At 44.3% G+C, this 23,022-nt stretch overlaps 1 protein-coding gene across 1 annotated transcript; it reads left to right on the forward strand.

Moving 5' to 3' along the window:
- Positions 1 to 5,622: 5,622 nt before the first annotated feature.
- LOC122929283 (olfactory receptor 1468-like) lies at positions 5,623 to 22,020 on the forward strand. The gene is made up of 4 exons (XM_044282800.1): positions 5,623 to 5,652; positions 12,027 to 12,933; positions 21,773 to 21,823; positions 21,866 to 22,020. Exons 1-4 carry the CDS (start codon positions 5,623 to 5,625, stop codon positions 22,018 to 22,020), a joined length of 1,143 nt encoding a protein of 380 aa, XP_044138735.1.
- Positions 22,021 to 23,022: the final 1,002 nt, after the last annotated feature.

Consider the following 23,022-nt stretch of genomic DNA (forward strand, 5'->3'; position numbering starts at 1 on the left):
CATCTCCCAAACACTGGAGAGAAAGAGGAAGTACCCCCCTACCGACCCGCGATCCCTGGCCCTGAATGCCAACATTTCAAAATTACTGGCTTTTGAAATTCTTTCATTCCGTCTGGTGGAGAGGGACAGTTTAAAAAAACCTATGGCGGTGGCTGTCCCACAGTACGCGGTTCCCAGCTGACACTACTTTTCCAGGCAAGCCATCACTTCTCTGCACAACCAAGTGGCGGACAAAATCAAGTGTGCACTGCGCAAAACCATCTGTAGCAAGGTCCACATAACCACTGATACGTGGACCAATAAGCACGGGCAGGGACGCTATATCTCCCTAACTGCACACTGGGCAAATGTAGTGGCGGCTGGGCCTAAACGCTGATAGCAGTTTGGCATATGTCCTTCCGCCACGAGGATTTCAGGGCATTTCTCTTTGGCTCCTGTTGCCTCCTACTCCGCTTCCTCATCCTCTACCGCCTCCTCATCTGGTCACCCTAACACCTTCACCACCAACTTCAGCACAGCCAGGGGTAAACGACAGCAGGCAGTTTTGAAACTCATGTGTTTGGGGGGGAAAAAACACACACCGCGCAGGAGCTTTGAACGGGCATAGAACAACAGACCGATGAGTGGTTGGTGCAACTTAGCCTCAAGCCCGGCCTGGTGGTGTGTGATAATGGTCAAAATCTCATAGCAGCTCTGGGTCTAGTCGGTTTGACGCACAATCCCTTGCCTGGCACATGTGCTAAATTTGGTGGTGCAGAAATTCCTGAAAAACTAACCAGATATGTCAGAGCTGCTGCATAAAGTTCTTTCAGCGTTCTCACCCTGCTGTTGCTCATCTGTCTGAGCTGCAGCATAACTTCGGCCTTCCCACTCACTGCCTCATACGCGATGTGCCCCCAAGGTGAAACTCCACCTTGCACATGCTGGAGAGACTGTGGGAGCAGCAGCAGGCGATAGTGGAGTTTCAGCTGCACCACGCACGGGCCAGTGGCTCTGCGGAAAAGCATCACTTCACTACCAATGACTTGGCCTCCATGCGAGACCTGTGTGCCATGTTGCGCTGTTTCGAGTACTCCACCAATATGGCCAGTGCCGATGACACCATCCTCAGCATTACTATCCCACTTCTATGTCTCCTTGAAAAAACGCTTCGGGCGATAAAGGAAGAGGATGTGGCACAGGAGGAATAGGAGGAGGAAGAGGGGTAATTTCCACGGTTATCAGGTCAGTCATTCACAAGTGGCTTGGAGGGTGGGTTCCTGCACCAGCATAGGCCAGGTACACAATTTTCCAGCCAGGGCGCAGTTCTGGAGGATGAGGAGGAACTGTGTTCACAGCAGGGTGGCACCCAATGCCATCCTTAATTCCCTCACTGGAGCGTGATCGGAATATGCGCAACTGCAAGCGCGTGCTGGTAGACGCGCTACTAAGGACATTCTCAACTGACACCGGGGGATCAGTGGAGGCACAAGGCAGAGGAGGAGGAAGAGGTCGCAAGCACCTAAGAAGGCGGGGTTAGCATGGCCGAAATGTGGAAAAGCTTTGTCACCACGCCACAACTAGAGATGGCCTTGCGGTTCGCCTGGCGGTCGATTCGCGATGAACTTTGCGCGTTCGAGATTCTCCGAACATACGAACACATGGCGATATTTGCGCTTGCCATATTCTTTTATATTGTGAAGAACTTTGACCCATGACACGTCCATCAGGTGATACAGGACAGCCAATTGAGATGTTTCAGCACATGGAAATACCCCCTACCTTATAAATAAACCCGATCTGGCCGCCATTTTACATTCAGTGTTTTGCCAGTGTAGGGAGAGGTTGCTGTGTGGAGCAGGGACAGGCTGTTAGGGACACAAATCGCTAGCTAATAGGACCACAAAAGTCCTTTTAAGGACTGTTATAGGTGTGCTATAGATAGGTGTGATATACTGAGGGGTGTAATATACTTATAATATACTTTCTAACATAGAAAGTATATTATAGTGCAATTGTATTGTGCAGCAGTTATGTGTGGCTCTGCTGCATTGTATAGAAGGAGGAGGTAGCGTATTCTAAGACTTAACGTTTAATAGATATGCTAAAAAACACGGACATAACACATGATATAAAAAAATCAAACGTGTCACAAACACACATGCACATAATCACAATAGGAAACTACATTGATATGGTAAAGCCCATGTGGACAAAGTAACACTATACTCCAAAGCAGGTATATGTTCCACAGAAAAATATATATATATAAACAGGAACAGTCTTACCAGTGGGTGACGGTCAACTGGGTATGGTTGCGCAGTCCCAGAAGCCAGTGTTACCTGTGGAACAGGGTCCCAGATAAGACGGACTGTCCCTAAAAAACCCTACCAGGCCTATAGAGCCCTATGACTGAGGATGGTGTCAGGGCTGAGGAAGAGCAAGAAGAGCATGCTTTAAACATTTCTAGGATCCCTGGTGTTGTCCGTGGATGGGGGGAGGAGAGCGAGGATGACATTATCCTGGATGATGAGCAGGAGCCAGGCCGCTCCACCGCTTGCAGTTTAGTGCAAATGGGGGCCTTTATGCTCCAGTGTTTGAAGAGGGTCCCTGTATAAAAAGGATAAAGGGAAAGGACCAGTACTGGGTGGCAATGTACTTAGACCCCGGGTACAAACACAAAATGGCAGAAATGTTGCCAACCTCACAGAGGGCTGACAGAATGAGGCACTTCCAGGCCTTGCTTCGAGAAATGCTGCATTCTGCTTTAGCGGGCTCTGGCAGAGGAATTTCCACTCAGGGAGAAACAGTTGTGGGTACCAATCCAACAGAACAAGGAAGAAAAGGGCGGTTTGAAGATGTGTTGGTCACTTCAGACATGAGATCATTCTTGCAGCCAACCCATCGACAGCCGCCCTCCGGATCCAGCCTCGGGAAACGCCTAGTCCGACAGGTGTCCAACTACATTGGGTTAACGGCCGATGTGGACGCTCTGAGAATACTGGGTGTGCAGGTTTGACCTGTGGCCAGAGCTGGCACAATTTGCCATGGAACTGTTGGCTTGCCCCTCGTCTAGTGTCCTGTCCGAAAGGATGTTCAGCACAGCAGGGGGGATCGTGACCGATCTACCTTACATTTCTAAAAATGAATGAGGCATAGATCTCGGAGGAATTCAACACATGTGACGAGTCGACCATGTTTGATTGAAATTCCTCATGACAGCCCACAAATAACCGCCACCACCCAGAACAAATTATGGTCCTTGTCTTAGTTAAATACAAAAGGCCTTTTATGTCCGTTAAATGCCTAATTTTTGGTGCCTGTACTGGCCTACAGTTAAATTTTTATCCTGTGACCGCCTAATGTACCTCCAGCCACAGAATCCAAAGTTCTTTGCTGTCAGGTGAACACCTATTGGCTAATTTTTGGGGCCTGTACTGGCCGACAGTTCCATTTTTATCCTGTGACCACCTAATGTCCCTCCAGCCACAGAATCCTACAAAGTTGTGTGCTGTCAGGAGAATGCCTATTGACAAATCTTTGGGGCCTGTACTGGAGTGGCAAGTTCTCACAACAATACTTACTCATTTTCCACCATCACTACTCTTTGACTGCACCAATATGTTGACTTCTCATGCAGTTGCTACCCTCACCATTCTCAAACTGTGCCACTTTGTTGACTCCTCATGGTGTTGCCACCCTCCCCACTTTGTGTCACTGTTTGGCTTTGTTCACATTACTATTTATTTCGCCCTTCTTCCTATCTTTCAGAAGTATGGAAAAATGAGAAGCACAACGGATCCTATCAATGTAGCAGCTGTAAGGCCTGTATCACATGGTCCCTATTTTGCATCAGGATATGCTCATGATTTGAAAGCCAAAAGCGGAAACAAATGCTGCTTCCACCTCACCACTATGTCATAGGTCCACTCTGAGGACTTCTCATGCTGTTCCCACCCACCCCACTTCATGACTGGGACACTATTTTGCCTTTCTGCCTGGCTGACATCATCATTTATTTGACCCTTCTGATCTGTCAGAAGGAAGGGAAAATGAGACGCACAAGGGATCCTGTCTGTGTAGCAGCTGTAAGGCCTGTATGGTCTGATCAGAATTAGCTTATGATTTGGTAGCCAAAAGCAGGAGTGGGTACAAAATACAAAGATATGCAAATATTCCATTCACCCGTCATCTCTGTTTTGGATCCACTCCTGTTTTTTTTGGGCATTAGCAATACTGATAGATTACTGACCAAATGCTGACCGAGTGAAGGCGGATGCTCCACAGACAGGATCAGTTTTATGGGGGTTATTGTTCTGACGGATCAGAGGAAGGGCAAAATAATCAGTGACGTCAACACAAACTTACTGCTGACCCCCTCTCCACTCTGTCAGGGGCTCTACTTGTATAAGGGTTTAATAGAACAGGTTCTGTAGACATCTATGTGGCGTCGGTGTAAAAGGAGTGCGCTCTTTCACTCCATAGTAGGATCTTGGGCCTCTGCACAGTTCTTTATACCTGATGCTAACATCGACCTGTAAGGCTGAGTTCACATTTCAGTTATATGGTCAGTTTTAGCCCCATAACTAAATAAATGAAGTATGAAATGTAAATGTGACCCCTGTCATCTGCATGTCATACTGACTCACAGTGTTATTTCACTACCAGAGCGGACTCCCTATGTGTGTTACTGCAAGACACAGTGTTCTACACCGCTATACAGGCACAGTGTTCTACACCACTATACAGGCACAGTGTTCTACACCATTATACAGGCACAGTGTTCTACACCATTATACAGGCACAGTGTTCTACACCACTATACAGGCACAGTGTTCTACACCATTATACAGGCACAGTGTTCTACACCACTATACAGGCACAGTGTTCTACACCATTATACAGGCACAGTGTTCTACACCACTATACAGGCACAGTGTTCTACACCGCTATACAGGCACAGTGTTCTACACCATTATACAGGCACAGTGTTCTACACCACTATACAGGCACAGTGTTCTACACCCCTATACAGGCACAGTGTTCTACACCACTATACAGGCTCTCTGCAGCCGGAATAGCAGATTTTTAATGTGATTCGTCTGAATAAATTCAGATCAAATTGAACCTTTTGGGAAAATTCAGAGATCCTTTTGCAGCCTGGTAGGGCTTTTTTTTAAAACTTTTTTACAGCCATTTTTCAGCCTCAAAGTTCAGGTCTCCGTTGACTTTAATGGGGTTCAGTGTCCAGGGTCATATTCAGAACCCGTTGAACCCGAACAAGCCTTGGTCTGCTCATCACTAGTCATTATGTGTGTCGCCTGCTCTCTATTTCCATTTACCAGATTCTACCTATTAGACAGTTACAGCAGCTTTTACTTTCTTTAACTTTTTTACTCAAGTATTTGACAAAGCTCAACTTTTTACCTGAAGAAACTTTGTTTAATCTCTTGACAACTAATTATGAGAAGTTTCCTGGAGCCCAGGAGACACATGAGGTCATGGAGAAAACTTTCCACGCTCCATTCCCTTTACTGTATGTGTGTGTATATATATGACCATGTGTCTGATCTCCTCACACAAGATCTCTGCATTGTGAAGGGTCTGGATTTCTTTATTTATCGATGTATTAATAATGGGAAGATGAAAAGTATTTCCAAGGAGACATCTGCTGTAAGTACAGAATCAGTGTACATGTGTGTATTACTGCTAGTTGTAGTAACAGTAGTAGTATTACTAATAAACATGCTTTGTGTATATGATGCTGTCATCTTCAGTAACATTGTATAAAGTACTATAATATCTTTTATAGATATAATATAGATATAATAATTACACATAGATGTATGTAGACAGTGAAGAGAAGTAAAATTCATTATTTTCAAATGGTCACTAGGACCAATGATTGTCTCCTAATTACATGTGCTACTTGTGATATTAAATTTAACATAACTTGTATTTCTTCTTATAGAATAGTTTCTACCTCTTGCTATTAGTCAGCTGTGTCTGTGAGTTAGTTGCTTTTGGCTGTTACACCAGGTGCTTGCACAGAGTGTAAATGTGAGATGTGATAAATTACACTGACTGCATGGAATAGGGGAGCCTGCGATGTGTAGTCTCTAGCTAGCGTGAATCAAACCGTGCAAGCACCTGGTGTAACAGCCAAAAGCAACTAACTCACAGACACAGCTGACTAATAGCAAGAGGTAGAAACTATTTTATAGGAAGAAATGAAAGTTATGTTTTATTTAAGATTACAAGTAGCACATGTAATTAGGAGACAATCATTGGTCCTAGTGACCATTTGAAAATAATGAATTTTGCCGTGTCTCAACATGTGTGAATGAGTTAGCTTTGATAATTGAATTAGAGCAGTAAAACCCAACTTTCGGCCGAGCTTCCAGTGCAGGATAAACCCTGTATAATGTAGCGCTGCTCCTCCAGTAGGACACCTGCACATCTCACCATAGGCTTCCATACATTTCTTCTCCTGGACTGTATAAGGGCATCCTGTTTCCAAATCCACTTGGTTTCTTCATCAAGTCTATTGTAAAATATGAACGGCGCTCCATATTCTGTACAAATGACTTGAAGGAAGAACCAAGTCCCCCCCAATATATAAACTGTATTCTATGTGTGCTCCTGGCTGCAGATCTCCACTGATCAGCAGCTTCTTCTGGGTATAATGTAGAGAAGAGACTATAAACTGCAGGGGGTCTAAGAAATACTGCTGGATGGAAGTGCAGACTCCTAATAACATGTGCAGAATGTGACTGATGAGGTGTCCTCAGGTTCTACAGACTCCTTCTTCACATCAGCAGAAGAAGACTTCACAAAGACAGGGATTTATAGCCAGGAAATTGGAGAGAAAAGTTCACTGTGGACATTGCAATGTAAAGGGTTTGGCCAGCCTTTGAAAAATGTACTAAAAGTAGAGAAAATGCTAAAACATAAAAAATAACTGACACTTACCTGGTGAATCCTCCATGGCACAGCTCTGGTGGTCCTCACCAGTATAGTCAGTGATGATGTGCCATACATACAGATATGACCGCTGCAGCCGATCACTGGCCTCAGCGCTAATGCCTGTATATCCAGCAGAAGACAAAGTGATTGTCTCCAGTAGTCACATACTCATGGCGTGTCATCACTGCAGGACAATTCAAACAGACTGGTGGGGACTCCAGAACAGCATTTCTGGACAGGATGAGTATAAACAATTTTTTTTTGCATTTTCTTTGCTTTTACAAAAAATTTTATAAACTCTTAGGGGGGCATTTACTATCAGAAATATGCAAATTTTCTGGTGAATATCTGTTGCAGATTACGGCGCAAAAGTTATTTCCACGATCACGTCAGGTCTAAAAAAGAGGCGTACAGTTGTAGCAGCGGTAGCGCTCACTGCTTTCGCATATCGCTACTAACTTAACGTGAGTTCTCCTCCTTAGAGGAGCAATACACAACAAGGCCAGTAGATGGCAGTGTTAAGCTAAAGTATGGAGTTATGTGCAAAAAAAGAAAAAAGAAAAGAAAAAGAGCACAGTATCTGCTCAGTGAAGTGTATTATCAGCAAGTTTACACGGATTACAATGGGGACACGGTTTGGGGCATGGCTTCACAAACTTACATAAAATAGAAAGTAGCAGTTTGTTCATAAAACTCCAGGTATTCATTCCTAACCCTTCTTTGCCACCCTGCTGCTGGCACTGGAGAGATCTGTAGTGGCATTACAGGTGAAGGGGGTACACCAGAACGCTGCCCTATTTTCTTGGCTTCTCCCCACTGTCGGAGCTCATATTATCTCTGATGGTGAGGGAACCGCTTCATCCCTGATACTGGCTACCCTCATCCGTACCCCGGGCTCCCCGCTATCGCTATCACCCGTAGCATTTGGTATCCCCTGTCAGTATCCCCCCCCCACTAAAGTTGTCCGGTTGGCAGGATTACATGGATCTGTTGATGGCCGATGCTAGCTGCCATCCAGACTCTAACTGTAAGGGCCATGTGATGATGCTGGTGCAGAGAGTGAACCTGTGCAGGTGGTGGGGAGCTGCACATACTGGACTGCATCCTCCTCAGCATCATGTACTAAATCCTGCCCCCGCCGCTGCTGACACCATATTCTTCTGCAAGATAGCGTGCTCCCCTTGATTTCCAGCCTACACCGAAGGCCTGGGTGATATGGTACCGCCAGGCGCAGGGCACAGATCGGCTCTGTCTGCTGGGGCTCCTTGAAAATGGGCGGCCGCCCAGTAGTGTTGCGTGGAGTCTCATCTCTGTGTGCCAGCAAAAACAAATATGGTATTTATATGTCCTATGTTGAGAATGCCCATACAGTATATACCACTAAAATTATATATAGTAGATAGATTGAAGAAATGAACCTTTTTGGAAACGGCGCTGATAGCTCAGGTAGGTTTGACACTTCATGGATTTTTCGAGCTGTTTCTGATTCTCTGCAAGCGAATCCAGACAAGAGGTGAGGCTCATGTTGACGTCCGTCAGCGCCTGCAGCACGGAATCCACTTCCCCCAAGCGGAAAATCCATGAAGTGTCAAACCTACCCGAGCTATCAGTGCAGTTTCCAAAAAGGTTCATTTCTTCAATCTATCTACTATCTGCCATATCCCTGAAACCGTATCCCACAGAATGATTAAGGACCTGGGCAGCAGCAGACACCCCCGCAAGCTGGACGGGCTTATACCAGCATAAGTGATTCAAAGGTGTTGCGACTCATCGCAACCCAAAACGGTAAACACAATCAGTGTATTGTTGTTTTTAAACTACCAAACGGTTCTACACACGAGGCGCTGACTCCTGTCTCATTTTTTATCTCTCTTTCTCTGTGGGAGGTGTATCATCTGTGTCCTCTGTATCCCCATAGCCACGCAGCAGTGAAGGCCATGAGCTGGTTTGGGTGCCACCCTGCTGTGAACACGGTTCCTCTTCCTGAATCTCCTCCTCCTCATCCTCCAACTTGTCATCCTCCAGAATTGTGCCCTGGCTGGACAATTGTGTACCTTGGGTTTGTGGGTGCAGGAACCCACCCTCTGAGCCACTTGGGAATGACTGGCCGGAAACCCAACAAAATGATCCGTCTTCCTTCTCCTTCTTCTTTGCCACATCCTCTTCCATCATCGCCAGGAGCATTTTTTCAAGGAGGCATATAAGTGGGATAGTAACGCTGAGAACGGCATTATCGGCACTGGCCATGTTGGTGGAGTACTCGAAACAGCGCAACAAGGAACACAGGTCTCGCATGGAGGCCCAGTCATTGGTGGTGAAATGGTGCTGTTCCGCAGAGCGACTCACCCGTGCATGCTGCAGCTGAAACTCCACTATCGCCTACTGCTGCTCGCACAGTCTGGCCAGCATGTGCAAGTTGGAGTTCCACCTTGTGGGCATGTCGCATATGAGGCGGTGAGAGGGACAGCCGAAGTTACGCTGCAGCGCTGACAGGCGATCAGCAGCAGGGTGAGAACGCCGAAAGTGCGCACAGACGGCCCGCACTTTATGCAGCAGCTCTGACATATAGGGGTAATTTTTAAGGAATCTCTGCACCACCAAATTCAGCACATGCACCAGGCAAGTGATGTGTGTCAAACCGGCTAGTCCCTGAGCTGCTACGAGATTTCGCCCATATTCACACACCACCAGGCCGGGCTTGAGGCTGACTGGCACAAACCACTCATGGGTCTGTTGTTCAAGGCCCATCCACAGCTCCTGCGCAGTGTGGGGTGTGTCCCCCCAAACAGATATGTTTTAAAACTGCATGCTGTTGTTTACCCCTGGCTGTGCTGAAGTTGGTGGTGAAGGTGTTAAGCTGACCGGATGTGGAGCTGGTAGAGGATGAGGAAGCGGAGTGGGAGGAGGAAGCAACAGGAAGCAAAGAGAAGCGCCCTGCAATCCTCGGTGGTGGAAGGACATGCACCAAACTGCTATCCGCCTCAGGCCCAGCCACCACTGCATTTATCCAGTGTGCTGTTATGGAGATATAACATCCCTGACTGTGCTTACTGGTCCATGTATCCGTAGTCAGGTGCACCTTGTCACAGTTGGCGTTGCGCAGTGCACACCTGATTTTGTCCCATACTTGGTTGTGCAGAGAAGGGATGGCTGTCCTGGAAAAGTAGTGGCGGCTGGGTACGACGTACTGTGGGACAGCCACCAGACGAAATAAAAGCATTTCAAAGGCCAGTAATTTAGAAATGCTGGCATTCAGGGCTAGGGATTGCGGGTGGGTAGGGGGGTACTTCCTCTTCCTCTCCAGCGTTTGGGAGATGGAGAGCTGAACGCTTCTGTGGGACATTGTGGAGATGCTTGGTGACCCAGGTCTTGGTGTTGCTGGCAGATCCTCTGTTTGCAGGGTGGCAGGTGGCACTGTCACTCCAGAGGTGGATGAAGAGGCCAAGACTGTGGCAGAAGAGGAAGCAGGAGGAGCTAGAGACCTTTCTTGTTTTTTGAGGTGTCTACTCCACTGCAACTCATGCTTTGCACTTAAATGCCTAGTCATGCAGGTTGTGCTCAGGTTGAGAAAGCAGTGTAGGCTACCTCCTCATTCTCCACTGCCGCTTCCACCTACACCGCCACATCCACTACCTCCTCAACCTCCTACTCGATATGGACCTCGTCCTCCTAGATCAAGATTACAATTTTTTATTTTAATGTATTTTATGTTATTTGAAGTAATTTTCCTATCCATATTTGTTTGCAGAGCACTTGCCATGCTCTTAACCACATTTTGCTGCCATTTGCAGCCCTCTAGCCTTTTCCATGACAGATTTTTTTACAGCCATTATAGTGCTCAAAGTTTGGGTCCCCATTGACTTCAAAGGGGTTCGGGGTCAAGTTCGGATCTCAAACTCAAACTATTTTGTGAAGTTCGGCCGAACCCTTCGAACCCGAACATCCAGGTGTCTGTTCAACTCTACTTGTGACCACTGTGGTCTCATGGTGGGGAGTGGAGAAAACCCCCCACCGTATGATGACTGGGGGATAAGGAAACCAACTAGGCCTGAACACAAGGATAAGGGAGCAGGTCACCTCCTAATGCGTCCCTATACCTAGACCTAACTCCTCACCGAATGAGTGGACCTGGATGGTAGGACAGCTCATACCCTGGATACCTAAGGCCCTGAGTCGCCCTGAGGAGAAGTGCCCTGTTCTTCCAGGACACAGAAGAACAGGAGTCTCAAAAGGCCTAGAAGCAGGGAAAGGAAAAGACCATATGCAGTAAGAGAAACGGCAGGTAAGAAAACAAGACAACACACCTACCTGCCGCTGCCACAATGACTGGAACCCGTAATTATGTACCAGAGCCCTAACACCAAACAGGACACCATACCAGCAACTCTCACAAGTATCCAGCACACCAAATCATAACCACACACCAAACATACAACACATGTAAGGGAGGGAAGACATGGCTGGATACCTCGATGTCCCACTAGGAGGCCCTCACTCTGGGAGATGGAAACATGAAGACCAGGAGCATAACTCCAACACACACCATGACTGGAGTACCACTGACTCCTGGCCTCTAGCCACAGGTAACATGAAGCACCTAGTGACCACGCCCAACAAGGTGGTTAACCCCTCCAGCAGCGAACAGAGGAGGAAACAACTGAAAGGGGCAGTGCGCACACCAGCATAAAAAGCTACATATTGCCGCAGGCAACAACATGCAAGGCAACCATGTCACGGCACACACCACAAAGGCCATGACACTGCCCCGCATGCTGAAACAGCAACATATTGCCAGAGGCAACAGCAAGCGTGGCATAAGTGTCACAGCGCACACCAAAGGCTGTGACATGTGGCCAATCACTGGCCTCAGCATTACCATTTTCTGCCTTTGCCCTAATGGAGTATCATTTCAGAAATCTCCATTTGTAAGGGTGAGGGATTTAGGCTACCAACATATGGTGTATGCCCCGTATCTAATGTCATAGTCTTATGTCTACTTATCTGGTCTTAAAAAAAAAAAAAAAACACAGCCTGGCTTAATGTTATTAGATGTTTCCTTTAATTTCTTATTGTACTTGCAGACAAATCTGACTGTGGTCACAGAGTTTCTCCTTTTAGGATTTCAAAGCAGTCAACTTTTGAGAAATCTTCTATTTCTTCTGTTTCTTGTTGTTTTTGTTGCCACAATATGTGGAAACCTCCTGATCATCATCCTGGTGTCCACCAGCAAGAACCTCCACACCCCAATGTACTTCTTCATCTCACAACTGTCCATCAGTGACATCATATTATCCACAAATATTGTCCCCAACCTGCTCCACATCCTACTGAATAATGGAGGAACCATCAGTTTTATTGGTTGTATGACTCAGTTTTATTTTTTTGTTGGCACAGATGAATTTGAATGTCTTCTTCTCGCTGTGATGTCTTATGACAGATATGTGGCCATCTGTAATCCCCTCCGTTACTCCTCCGTCATGACAAATATATTTTGTGTTACTTCAATCATTAGTAGTTGGTTGATAGGCAATTTTTGTTCATTCATTATTACGATAACATCATCAAAACTAAATTTCTGTGGGTCAAATATCATCGACCATTTATTCTGTGACCTTGTCCCCTTACTAGACCTGTCCTGTTCTGACACCTTCTCTGTTCACTTGGAGATTTTTGTTTTGGGACCTCCATCTATAATGTTCCCAACCTTAATCATTGTAGTGTCATATATTTACATTGTGATTTCAGTCCTAAGGATCCCATCCAGTACTGGTAGACAGAAAGCCTTCTCCACCTGTGGCTCCCACCTCATTGTGGTCTCCATTTTTTACTGGACAATATTTAGTGTTTATGTTTTTCCTAAGAGAGAAAAAACTTGGGTCAGTAGTAAAATCCTCTCTCTGCTGTATACCGTATTTACTCCATTTGCTAACCCCATTATATACAGTCTGAGGAATAAAGACATAAAGAAAGCCGTACAGCAAACATTACATAAACACACATCCCGTAATAAACATTAATACACATTTAGAGACAAGCAAATCACTAAAAATGGAATTGGTTCAACCAATTTGATTTGAGTGCAAATTGACTCTACCCAAATCAAAAGTGCTCTAACTGCCCTGAAAGCTTTTGTATAACACTAGTCTCATAGGACCCATATTCTCTCTTTTTTAGTTTTGTTTCTCTCTCTGTCAGATTCAGAAGCAACTTGAAATCTTACAAAATAAAGGTGAAATTTGATTCAATTAGAACTGATTTGCTTATCTCTAATTGATGCTGAGCCGCTCACCAGTGATCAGCAGATCTGGATTTCAGGATTAATTTGAGTCTCCTCAAAGCTGAATTTCCTCCTGCTTCGTGTGAATTGATTTAACCTGAAAGTGTAAAAAAAAAGTGTGACCATCTTGCTTAAAGAAATCGTGTGCGTCCTGTCAACTGAACTTTACTTTCTAATATGATGAATCAAAGTCTTGATCTTGACTAATTTCTTCTGATCTTCCTATGATGTCAAACATGGGCAAATGTAAGCATTTAAAATAGACCTTTAAATATTACCACAGGTGCACCTCAAAATATCTCAAGTGACATCAATTATCTTTTCAGAAGCTAAACCATAACATCATTTTATGGAATTTTCTAAGTTTTTGAAGGCACAGTCAACTTGGTGCATGAAAACTTTTGAGCTACTGGGAGTGTGGTGAAAGAATTACAAGCTGAAATAAACAATTGTCTCTAATATTCTTATGACATTTCACGTTCTTGATATCTAGAAGTGACTGAAACCTTAAAGTACACTGCCTATAACCCTGGAATATTCTGCATATGAATCATTGACCACAACTCTCTGGACATGGTCCTTTAGCCTGTTTTCAATCCAATTACAAATTATACTTTCCAAGAATATAAACCTTATTTTACCTATTAAACGTCTATGAGGGACAGTATCAGAAGCCTTTACAAAATATAACAATACTAGATCCACAGCTGGCCCTTAGTCCAGACTTCTACTCACCTTCTTATAAAAACAAATCATGTTAGTCACAGCTCATGTCCTTGGTGTTAGAGCTGATTGGCCTAGGCGACAGTAGCCACATAGCCGATCACTTTCTAAAGTGCATTAAGCAGCAAATATTCTACTGGCTCTCTCTCCGCCAAAACAAAGTGTTTATCGACAATGGCCGCAAGATTGTGTCCTCAGCATTAGACCACTGATTGGTGATTGGCTGCAGCGGTAACAAGCCATATACCAGTAAATTCCCGGTGCAGTTTGTAAACAAGCAGCCCCATGATGGGAGCACCACTTCCTGTTCATTACACTGCCCGTCTTCTCAGAAGTGCAGTGTAATGTCCAGCACTTACTCCATTCAAGTGAATGAAACTACACCTCCACTACAGAGGAGACGACGGGCAGTGTAATGAACAGGAAGCAGTGTCACATGGAACACCACACCCTCTTCAAACAGCTGATCAATGGGGGTGTTGGGTGTCAGACCCCGCCTATCTGTTATTGATGACCTAACCTGAGGGTAGGTCATGAATATAAAGATGCTACACAACCCCTTCAAAGACATTTTGGGATGGACATTACATACAGCTCTACAATACAAACAGGTTAATACAGCAACACATACCTCTTATATCCTAAAACGTCTCTTCTCTGATGTAGATTTTCTCTTTCCTAATCTTCTCAATTTGGCTCAAACCTTCATCATGAGTTCTTTCAGCCACCTCTTCTCTCTGTAGAGTTTGCACACAGACATCTTAAGTTCCTCATCCTCATCCTGGTGCCCCAACAGAGTTATCCGGCTGCTACCCTAAAAACAGTGCCAATTGTGAGCCAAATGCACCCAAATACTATACTGTAGAAATAATAGTGCCATACAGTAATGTAGTAATAGTGCTCCTCAAAGTCCCACTAACAATTATTACCTGGAGTGCCCTCATTAGTAGAAGTGCCCTAATAGTGATAATTCTACCTGAAAGCAGTAGTGCCCTCCACATTGTAATGATAAAATTGCCCAATAGTACCCCTGGTAGTAGTAATAATGCCCTATCGTAGAAATAATGTTCCTCATAGAGCCTCTAATTGTAATAAAGCCCCCATAGTAAGCCAGCAGTAAAATTACCCTCAAATTTCCCCCAGTATTGAGAAACACCCCAATAGTTCTCCTAGTAGTAATAAAACGCTTTTATTCCATATGCTAATTAGGTTCTGAAGGTGCCCAGGGGCGGCGTTTATGCGGCCGGTGCCCAGGCTCCACGGAGCTGTTCAAATCAAACCCCTCCCCTTTCACCCCTCTGGCCCGCCCTCGGTTCTTCAGATACCATCCTCCAGTCAATGACAAATCCGGCGCCTGCGCACTCCATTACCCACTAGGGCAGAGGCAGCAGAGCGTTTAATCCGCATGCGCCGGCCCGTACATCCCGATCTAGCCGGCGGAAGTAAACTGCCAAAATATCGGGATGTACGGGCCGGCGCATGCGCATTAAACACTCTGCTGCCTCTGCCCTAGTGGGTTATGGAGTGCGCAGGCGCCGGATTTGTCATTGACTGGAGGATGGTATCTGAAGAACCGAGGGCGGGCCAGAGGGGTGAAAGGGGAGGGGTTTGATTTGAACAGCTCCGTGGAGCCTGGGCACCGGCCGCATAAACGCCGCCCCTGGGCACCTTCAGAACCTAATTAGCATATGGAATAAAAGCGTTTTTAAGAGAGAATAGGCGACAGACAGCAATATGAAAGGTAACATTATAATATGGGGAATGTAATGGATATCATGATGTTTGTGGTGTATAATGGTCATTTTAGGTGAAAGACTCTCTTTAAATAGCCTTCTATAGTGCCCCGAATAGTTTTAAATAGTCTCCTTTAGTTCCCACAATAGCTCACATAGCCCCTTTAAAGTGCCACACTGCTTCCCCTCTAGTGCTACACACTGTGCCCCCTCTAGTGCCCTATTTATTTTGTCAGACACTGTGCCCCCTTATAGTGCCAAACACTGTGCCCCCTTATAGTGCCAAACACTGTGCCCTTTGATAGTTTCACACATCTGTACCCCCCTAATAGGGACACCTATCTGTGACCATCTTATAGTGCCACACATCTGTGCCCTTATAGTGCCCTACTGCCCCTGTATCTCTCAAAAACACAACAACAACAAAAAAGTACCTTATTCCTACTCCATGCCGCAGTCCGAGGTGTAGAGCCCACATCTCTTCCAAGTTATCCTGCAGCCTGTCACCGCACCACAAGATTACGTCATCCCGCTCACGCAGGCGCCGCCTGTGCAGGGACAGAGAAGTCACAGGCTGCAAACTGACATGGAAGAAGCCTGCAGCCTACATAATGTACGGTGGCCACAATATTTATGATACATGTGCCGTGAATATGGAAGAAACCTCACAGACAGAATTACCCTGGTTTTGCGGACTGTCTGCAAATCTACGGACGGTTGGCAACCCTGTACACTGTTTGATCAGTGATTTTCCAACTCACTGTAATTTCACTTTGCACATGCTAGAGCATCTGTATGAGCAGCAGAAAGCTATGAATGATTTTGTCATGCACCAGACAGACCCAACAGGGAACATGTGTTGTTTTGAGGTCAGGCATTGGCAGCTCATCCAAGATGCCTGTCTTGTGCTGAAGCTCCTCGAAGAGGGCACAAAATTAGTCAGTAGGGAAGACTGCAGCATGAACAACGTCATCCCTCTCATATTTATCTTCGAACAGGACAACAGCAGAATAAAACATATAACACATTGTGCTGTCTGGCCTGTAACTGTTGGGGACCCACAAGAAGAAAGTCTCATGGAGGATCAGGAGCCGACACTGGAGGAGATGAAGGAGCAGGAGAATGAGGATGATACCCAATCATCTCAGTGGGTTGTGGTGCCAAAAAGAACTGGGTCCTCGGACACATTGGCCAGATTGACAAGTTCTATGCTTGCTCATTCTTAGGCGTATCACTCACATGAAGGAGTCTTATCATTACTGTTTAGACATTCTCTTAGATCCTCGCTATCAAAGCAAAATGGAAAAATGTTTTCTTTCTGGTGAAAGGGAGGCCAAATTATTAGAAATAAGTGAACCCGTGGATGTTCGGATTCGCTGGGTTCGGCCGAACTTTGTTTCAAAGTTCAGTTCGGGTACTCAAACTTGACAATGAACACCATTGCAGTCAATGGGGACCTGAACTTTGGGGCTGTAAAATGGCTATAAAAAATAGCCATAGAAAGAGCTAGAGGGCTGCGAAAGGAAGCAAAATGGGGGTAAGACCATGACAATCGCTAGGTGGAATATGAAGTTAAGGAGGCTGTGGATGTGGCAGTGTAGGTGGAAGAGGCGGAGGAGGAAGCCAACACTGTTATTGTTTTGTTAAATTTTTTGTTTTGTTTTTGGGGGGGTCCTTTATTTATTTATTTTAACCCCTTCAGTACCGGGCCACTTTTCACCTTAAATCCCAGGTCGATTTTTGCAAATCTGACATGTGTAATTTTATGTGGTAATAACTTTCTAACTCTTTTACTTATCCAAGCCATTCTGAGATTGTTTTCTCATGGCACATTGTACTTCATTGTACTAAAGCTCAACTGGACCATGAAAGTCAAGTGAGCGTATGGACCCAAGGCGCAAATTCACAACTTCATCAAGTCTAAAAAGAAGTAGAAAGTATTGTGCCGATAAAAAATTATAATAGAACCAAAGTAATAGTTGCAACAAACCAACAACTAGAATGGACCTCACAGGAGAAGTGATACATAATAAATATGAATAAAAATGGAGAGCAAAAATTATATATGCATATATATGTATACATACAGTCATGTGAAAAAATTAGGACACCCTTTGAAAGCATGTGGTTTTTTGTAACATTTTTAATAAAAGGTTATTTCATCTCCGTTTCAACAATACAGAGAGATTAAAGTAATCCGACTAAACAAAGAAAACTGAAGAAAAGTCTTTTCAAGATCTTCTGTAAATGTCATTCTACAAAAATGCCTATTTTAACTGAGGAAAAAGATAGGACACCCTTGCCCCTAATAGCGAGTGTTACCTCCTTTGGCTGAAATAACTGCAGTGAGACGGTTCTTGTAGCCATCTACCAGTCTTCGACATCGGTCTGAGGAAATTTTACCCCACTCCTCAATGCAGAACTTTTTCAGCTGTGAGATGTTTGAGGGGTTTCTTGCACGTACAGCCCTTTTCAAGTCACCCCACAGCATCTCAATGGGATTCAAATCTGGACTTTGACTTGGCCATTCCAGGACTCTCCATTTCTTCTTTTTCAGCCAATCTTTGGTTGATTTACTAGTATGTTTTGGGTCATTGTCATGTTGCATGGTCCAGTTCCGCTTCAGCTTTAATTTTCTAACTGATGGTCTCACATGTTCTTCAAGCACCTTCTGATACACAGTAGAATTCATCGTGGATTCTATGATGGTGAGCTGACCAGGTCCTGCTGCAGCAAAGCAGCCCCAAACCATGACACTTCCACCTCCATGCTTCACAGTTGGTATGAGGTTCTTTTCTTGGAATGCTGTGTTTGGTTTACGCCAAACATGTCCTCTGCTGTTGTGTCCAAATAATTCAATTTTGGACTCATCTGTCCAAAGAACATTATTCCAGAAGTCCTGGTCTTTGTCAACTTTATCTCTGACAAATGTCAGTCTGGCCTCGATGTTTCTCTTGGAAAGCAAAGGTTTCCTCCTTGCACACCTCCCATGCAAGTTAAACTTGTACAGTCTCTTTCTGATTGTAGAGGCATGTACTTCTACATCAACAGTAGCCAGAGCCTGCTGTAGTTCTCGAGATAACACTTTAGGGTTTTTGGAGACCTCTTTTAGCATCTTGCGGTCTGCTCTTGGGGTGAACTTGCTGGAGCGACCAGTCCTGGGCATGTTGGCAGTTGTTTTGAAAGCCCTCCACTTGTAGACTATCTTCCGGACAGTGGAATGGCTGATTTCAAAATCTTTTGAGATCTTTTTAAATCCCTTCCCAGACTCATAGGCTGCTACAATCTTTTTTCTGAAGTCCTCTGACAGCTCTTTTGCTCTCACCATGGTGCTCACTCTCACTTCAACAGTCAGGAGCACACCAAACTAAATGTCTGAGGTTTAAATAGGGCAAGCCTCATTCAACATGCAGAGTAACGATCTACTAATTATGTGCACCTGGTGTGATATACCTGTGTGAGATCTGAGCCAATTTAAGAGGGAATACATGTGAGGGTGTCCTATCTTTTTCCTCAGTTAGAATAGGCATTTTTGTAGAATGACATTTACAGAAGATCTTGAAAAGACTTTTCTTCAGTTTTCTTTGTTTAGTTGGATTACTTTAATCTCTCTGTATTGTTGAAACGGAGATGAAATAACCTTTTATTAAAAATGTTACAAAAAACCACATGCTTTCAAAGGGTGTCCTAATTTTTTCACATGACTGTATCTGTATATAGAGAGTAAAATTATTTTGCTGTCCAAATGTAGGTAAACAATAAATTAATAAATAAATAAATAATAGATTAAAGAGCTTGATGATCAGAATATAACTAAATAATTCAATGAATAAAACAATGCATAGTTCAAAACAGATTGGGGATCAAGTTATGAATAAATAATTAAAAACTCACAGGATGTGCACTTCATATAAAACCAAATCATAGTCCCTCTGGTGATGGTTAAAGCTTAAGGGTTTGCTAGAAACAGGAAATACACTATTGTGTAAACAAACCGGATTCCCAAAAAGTTGGAACACTATACAAATCGTGAATAAAAACTGAATGCAATTATGTGGGGGTGCCAACTTCTAATATTTTATTCAGAATAGAACATAAATCACGGAACAAAAGTTTAAACTGAGAAAATGTACCTTTTTAAGGGAAAAATATGTTGAATCAGAATTTCATGGTGTCAACAAATCCCCAAAAAGTTGGGACAAGGCCATTTTCACCACTGTGTGGCATCTCCCCTTCTTCTTACAACACTCAACAGACGTCTGGGGACCGAGGAGACCAGTTTCTCAAGTTTAGAAATAGGAATGCTTTCCCATTCTTGTCTAATACAGGCCTCTACCTGTTCAATCGTCTTGGGCCTTCTTTGTTGCACCTTCCTCTTTATGATACGCAAAATGTTCTTTATAGGTGAAAGATCTGGACTGCAGACTGGCCATTTCAGTACCCGGATCCTTCTCCTACGCAGCCATGATGTTGTGATTGATGCAGAATGTGGTCTGGCATTATCTTGCTGAAAAATGCAGGGTCTTCCCTGAAAGAGATGACGTCTGGATGGGAGCAGATGTTGTTCTACAACCTGAATATATTTTTTTGCATTGATGGTGCCTTTCCAGACATGCAAGCTGCCCATGCCACACGCACTCATGCCACCCCATACCATCAGAGATGCAGGCTTCTGAACTGAGCGTTGATAACAACTTGGGTTGTCCTTGTCCTCTTTGGTCCGGATGACATGGCGTCCCAGATTTCCAAAAAGAACTTCGAATCGTGACTCGTCTGACCACAGAACAGTCTTCCATTTTGCCACACTCCATTTTAAATGATCCCTGGCCCAGTGAAAACGCCTGAGCTTGTGGATCTTGCTTAGAAATGGCTTCTTCTTTGCACTGTAGAGTTTCAGCTGGCAACGGCGGATGGCGCGGTGGATTGTGTTCACTGACAATGGTTTCTGGAAGTATTCCTGAGCCCATTCTGTGATTTCCTTTACAGTAGCATTCCTGTTTGTAGTGCAGTGTTGTTTAAGGGCCCGGAGATCACGGGCATCCAGTATGGTTTTACGGCCTTGACCCTTACGCACAGAGATTGTTCCAGATTCTCTCAATCTTCGGATGATGTTATGCACAGTTGATGATGATAGATGCAAAGTCTTTGCAATTTTTCGCTGGGTAACACCTTTCTGATATTGCTCCACTATCTTTCTGCGCAACATTGTGGGAATTGGTGATCCTCTACCCATCTTGGCTTCTGAGAAACAATGCCGCTCTGAGAAGCTCTTTTTATACCCAATCATGTTGCCAATTGACCTAATTAGTGTTAATTGGTCTTCCAGCTCTTCGTTATGCTCAAATTTACTTTTTCCAGCCTCTTATTGCTACTTGTCCCAACTTTTTGGGGATTTGTTGCCACCGTGAGAATTTGAATCAACTTATTTTTCCTTTAAAATTATACATTTACTCGGATTAAACGTTTGATCTGTCATCTACGTTCTATTACAAATAAAATATTGACATTTGCCATCTCCACATCATTGCATTCAGTTTTTATTCACAATTTGTTTAGTGTCCCAACTTTTTTGGAATCCGGTTTGTATATATATATATATATATATATATATATATATATATATATATATAAAACACAAAGAAAAACAGCAGCACTTGTTGGTAAAATCCGGTGCAAAAATCCTCAGACCATGGGCACAACGGTCATCAAATGGTTGTAGTTTTCCAAAAAAGAGGCAGCACTCCAATGTGAAGGAAAAATGACCCGTTTTATTCCCACCGCTTTATACACTGCTCTGCACTGCCATTTTTCTATTTACTGATTGAATCATGGACCTCCCGATGTGTTCACATATAGGGACTTGCACAGCTCTGCACTGCCTTTTTTCTATTTAATGATTGAATCATGGACCCCCCCGATGTGTTCACATATACCAGAGCTGATAAGGAGAGAATCCTACAGGGTTTGGTGAGTGATCCCCTGTTGTTATCAACTCCCACCACTGTTGATCTAAAGAAACAATATGAAGCTGATGCCAAGAAGATTGTATCTATGGACTTACACCTTATGACACTGGGACAGTACTATAAGGAACATAGAATCCATAGGGCAATTCGCTCACAATTGAAACCAAACCTATTCCCTGGTGATTCAGCGTATACCTTTGACATTATTTTGCTTAATTTAGAATATTTGCAACAGGAATTGGTGGAAGCGAAGGAGAGACACCTGAAAACTAAAACCGCACTTCAGTTAGTACTCAACACAGATGAATGGAACCAGTATGATGCCAATTGCACCCAGTTTCTGGAAAAAATTTGTATGGGGATGAAGAGGTCATAAAAAGGAGGAAATGGCTCAGAGATTCGGATGATTATGCTAAAGGGAAAATATACACTTGGCAAGAGGATGTACAGAGGAGACAGGCACCACCTTATCGATAGAGATGTCACGAACATAATATTTTCCGTTCAGGAACGGTGAACGCTAATTTTTGCAAATGTTCGCGAACGGGCGAACCGGGTGAACCGCCATTGACTTCAATAGGCAGGCGAATTTTAAAACCCACAAGGACTCTTTCTAGCCACAGTAGTGATGGAAAAGTTGTTTCAAGGGGACTAACACCTGGACTGTGACATGCCGGAGGGGGATCCATGGCAAAACTCCCACTGAAAATTACATAGTTGACGTAGAATTGGATTTTAATACATAACGGGCGTAAATCACCTAACAATCCTCTTTTTTTTTTTTTAACAACGTGGTTTAAAATGTATATGTCACGGAAGGTGTACAGAAACTAGAAGACACAAAATGAAGATCCGACTGACTGGATCCAAAACTAAGGAACCAAAGGGTAAGCCCTGTAACAGACCTGGCTCTCTCCCTTACTGCTCAGCCTATGCAACAATCTCTATGGTAGATGATTACATATCCTCGTTCCTCGACTGTATGACACCTGAACACCCTATAATAGTGAGGGGACATGACCACCGGCTCCCTACACTTCATATGGAAGGAGTCAGGGTCACCTAGGATCCAGCAAACAGGAAAACACAAATGAATGAACAAACCTATCTGTAGAAGACTCAGTAGTAGCATCCAGCATGCACACACTCCAGGTAGTTGTATAAACCGCAAAGTGATGCAGTATGGGAAGGGATTTAAAGGGATGCAATCAGTGCAACTACATGACAGCTGAGGTAGGCTAATGAGATGAGAAAACGAAAGCAAAACAAAAGAAACCTCAAGTAGGAGGTTCTGAAGAACGTCTGTCAGAGCTTCTCAGATGTCTGGTGGTGACAGTACCCCTCCTTCTACGAGTGGACTCCGGACACTCAGAGCCCA

This window comes from Bufo gargarizans, chromosome 2 (assembly GCF_014858855.1).
Source record: "Bufo gargarizans isolate SCDJY-AF-19 chromosome 2, ASM1485885v1, whole genome shotgun sequence".
NCBI lineage: Eukaryota > Metazoa > Chordata > Amphibia > Anura > Bufonidae > Bufo > Bufo gargarizans.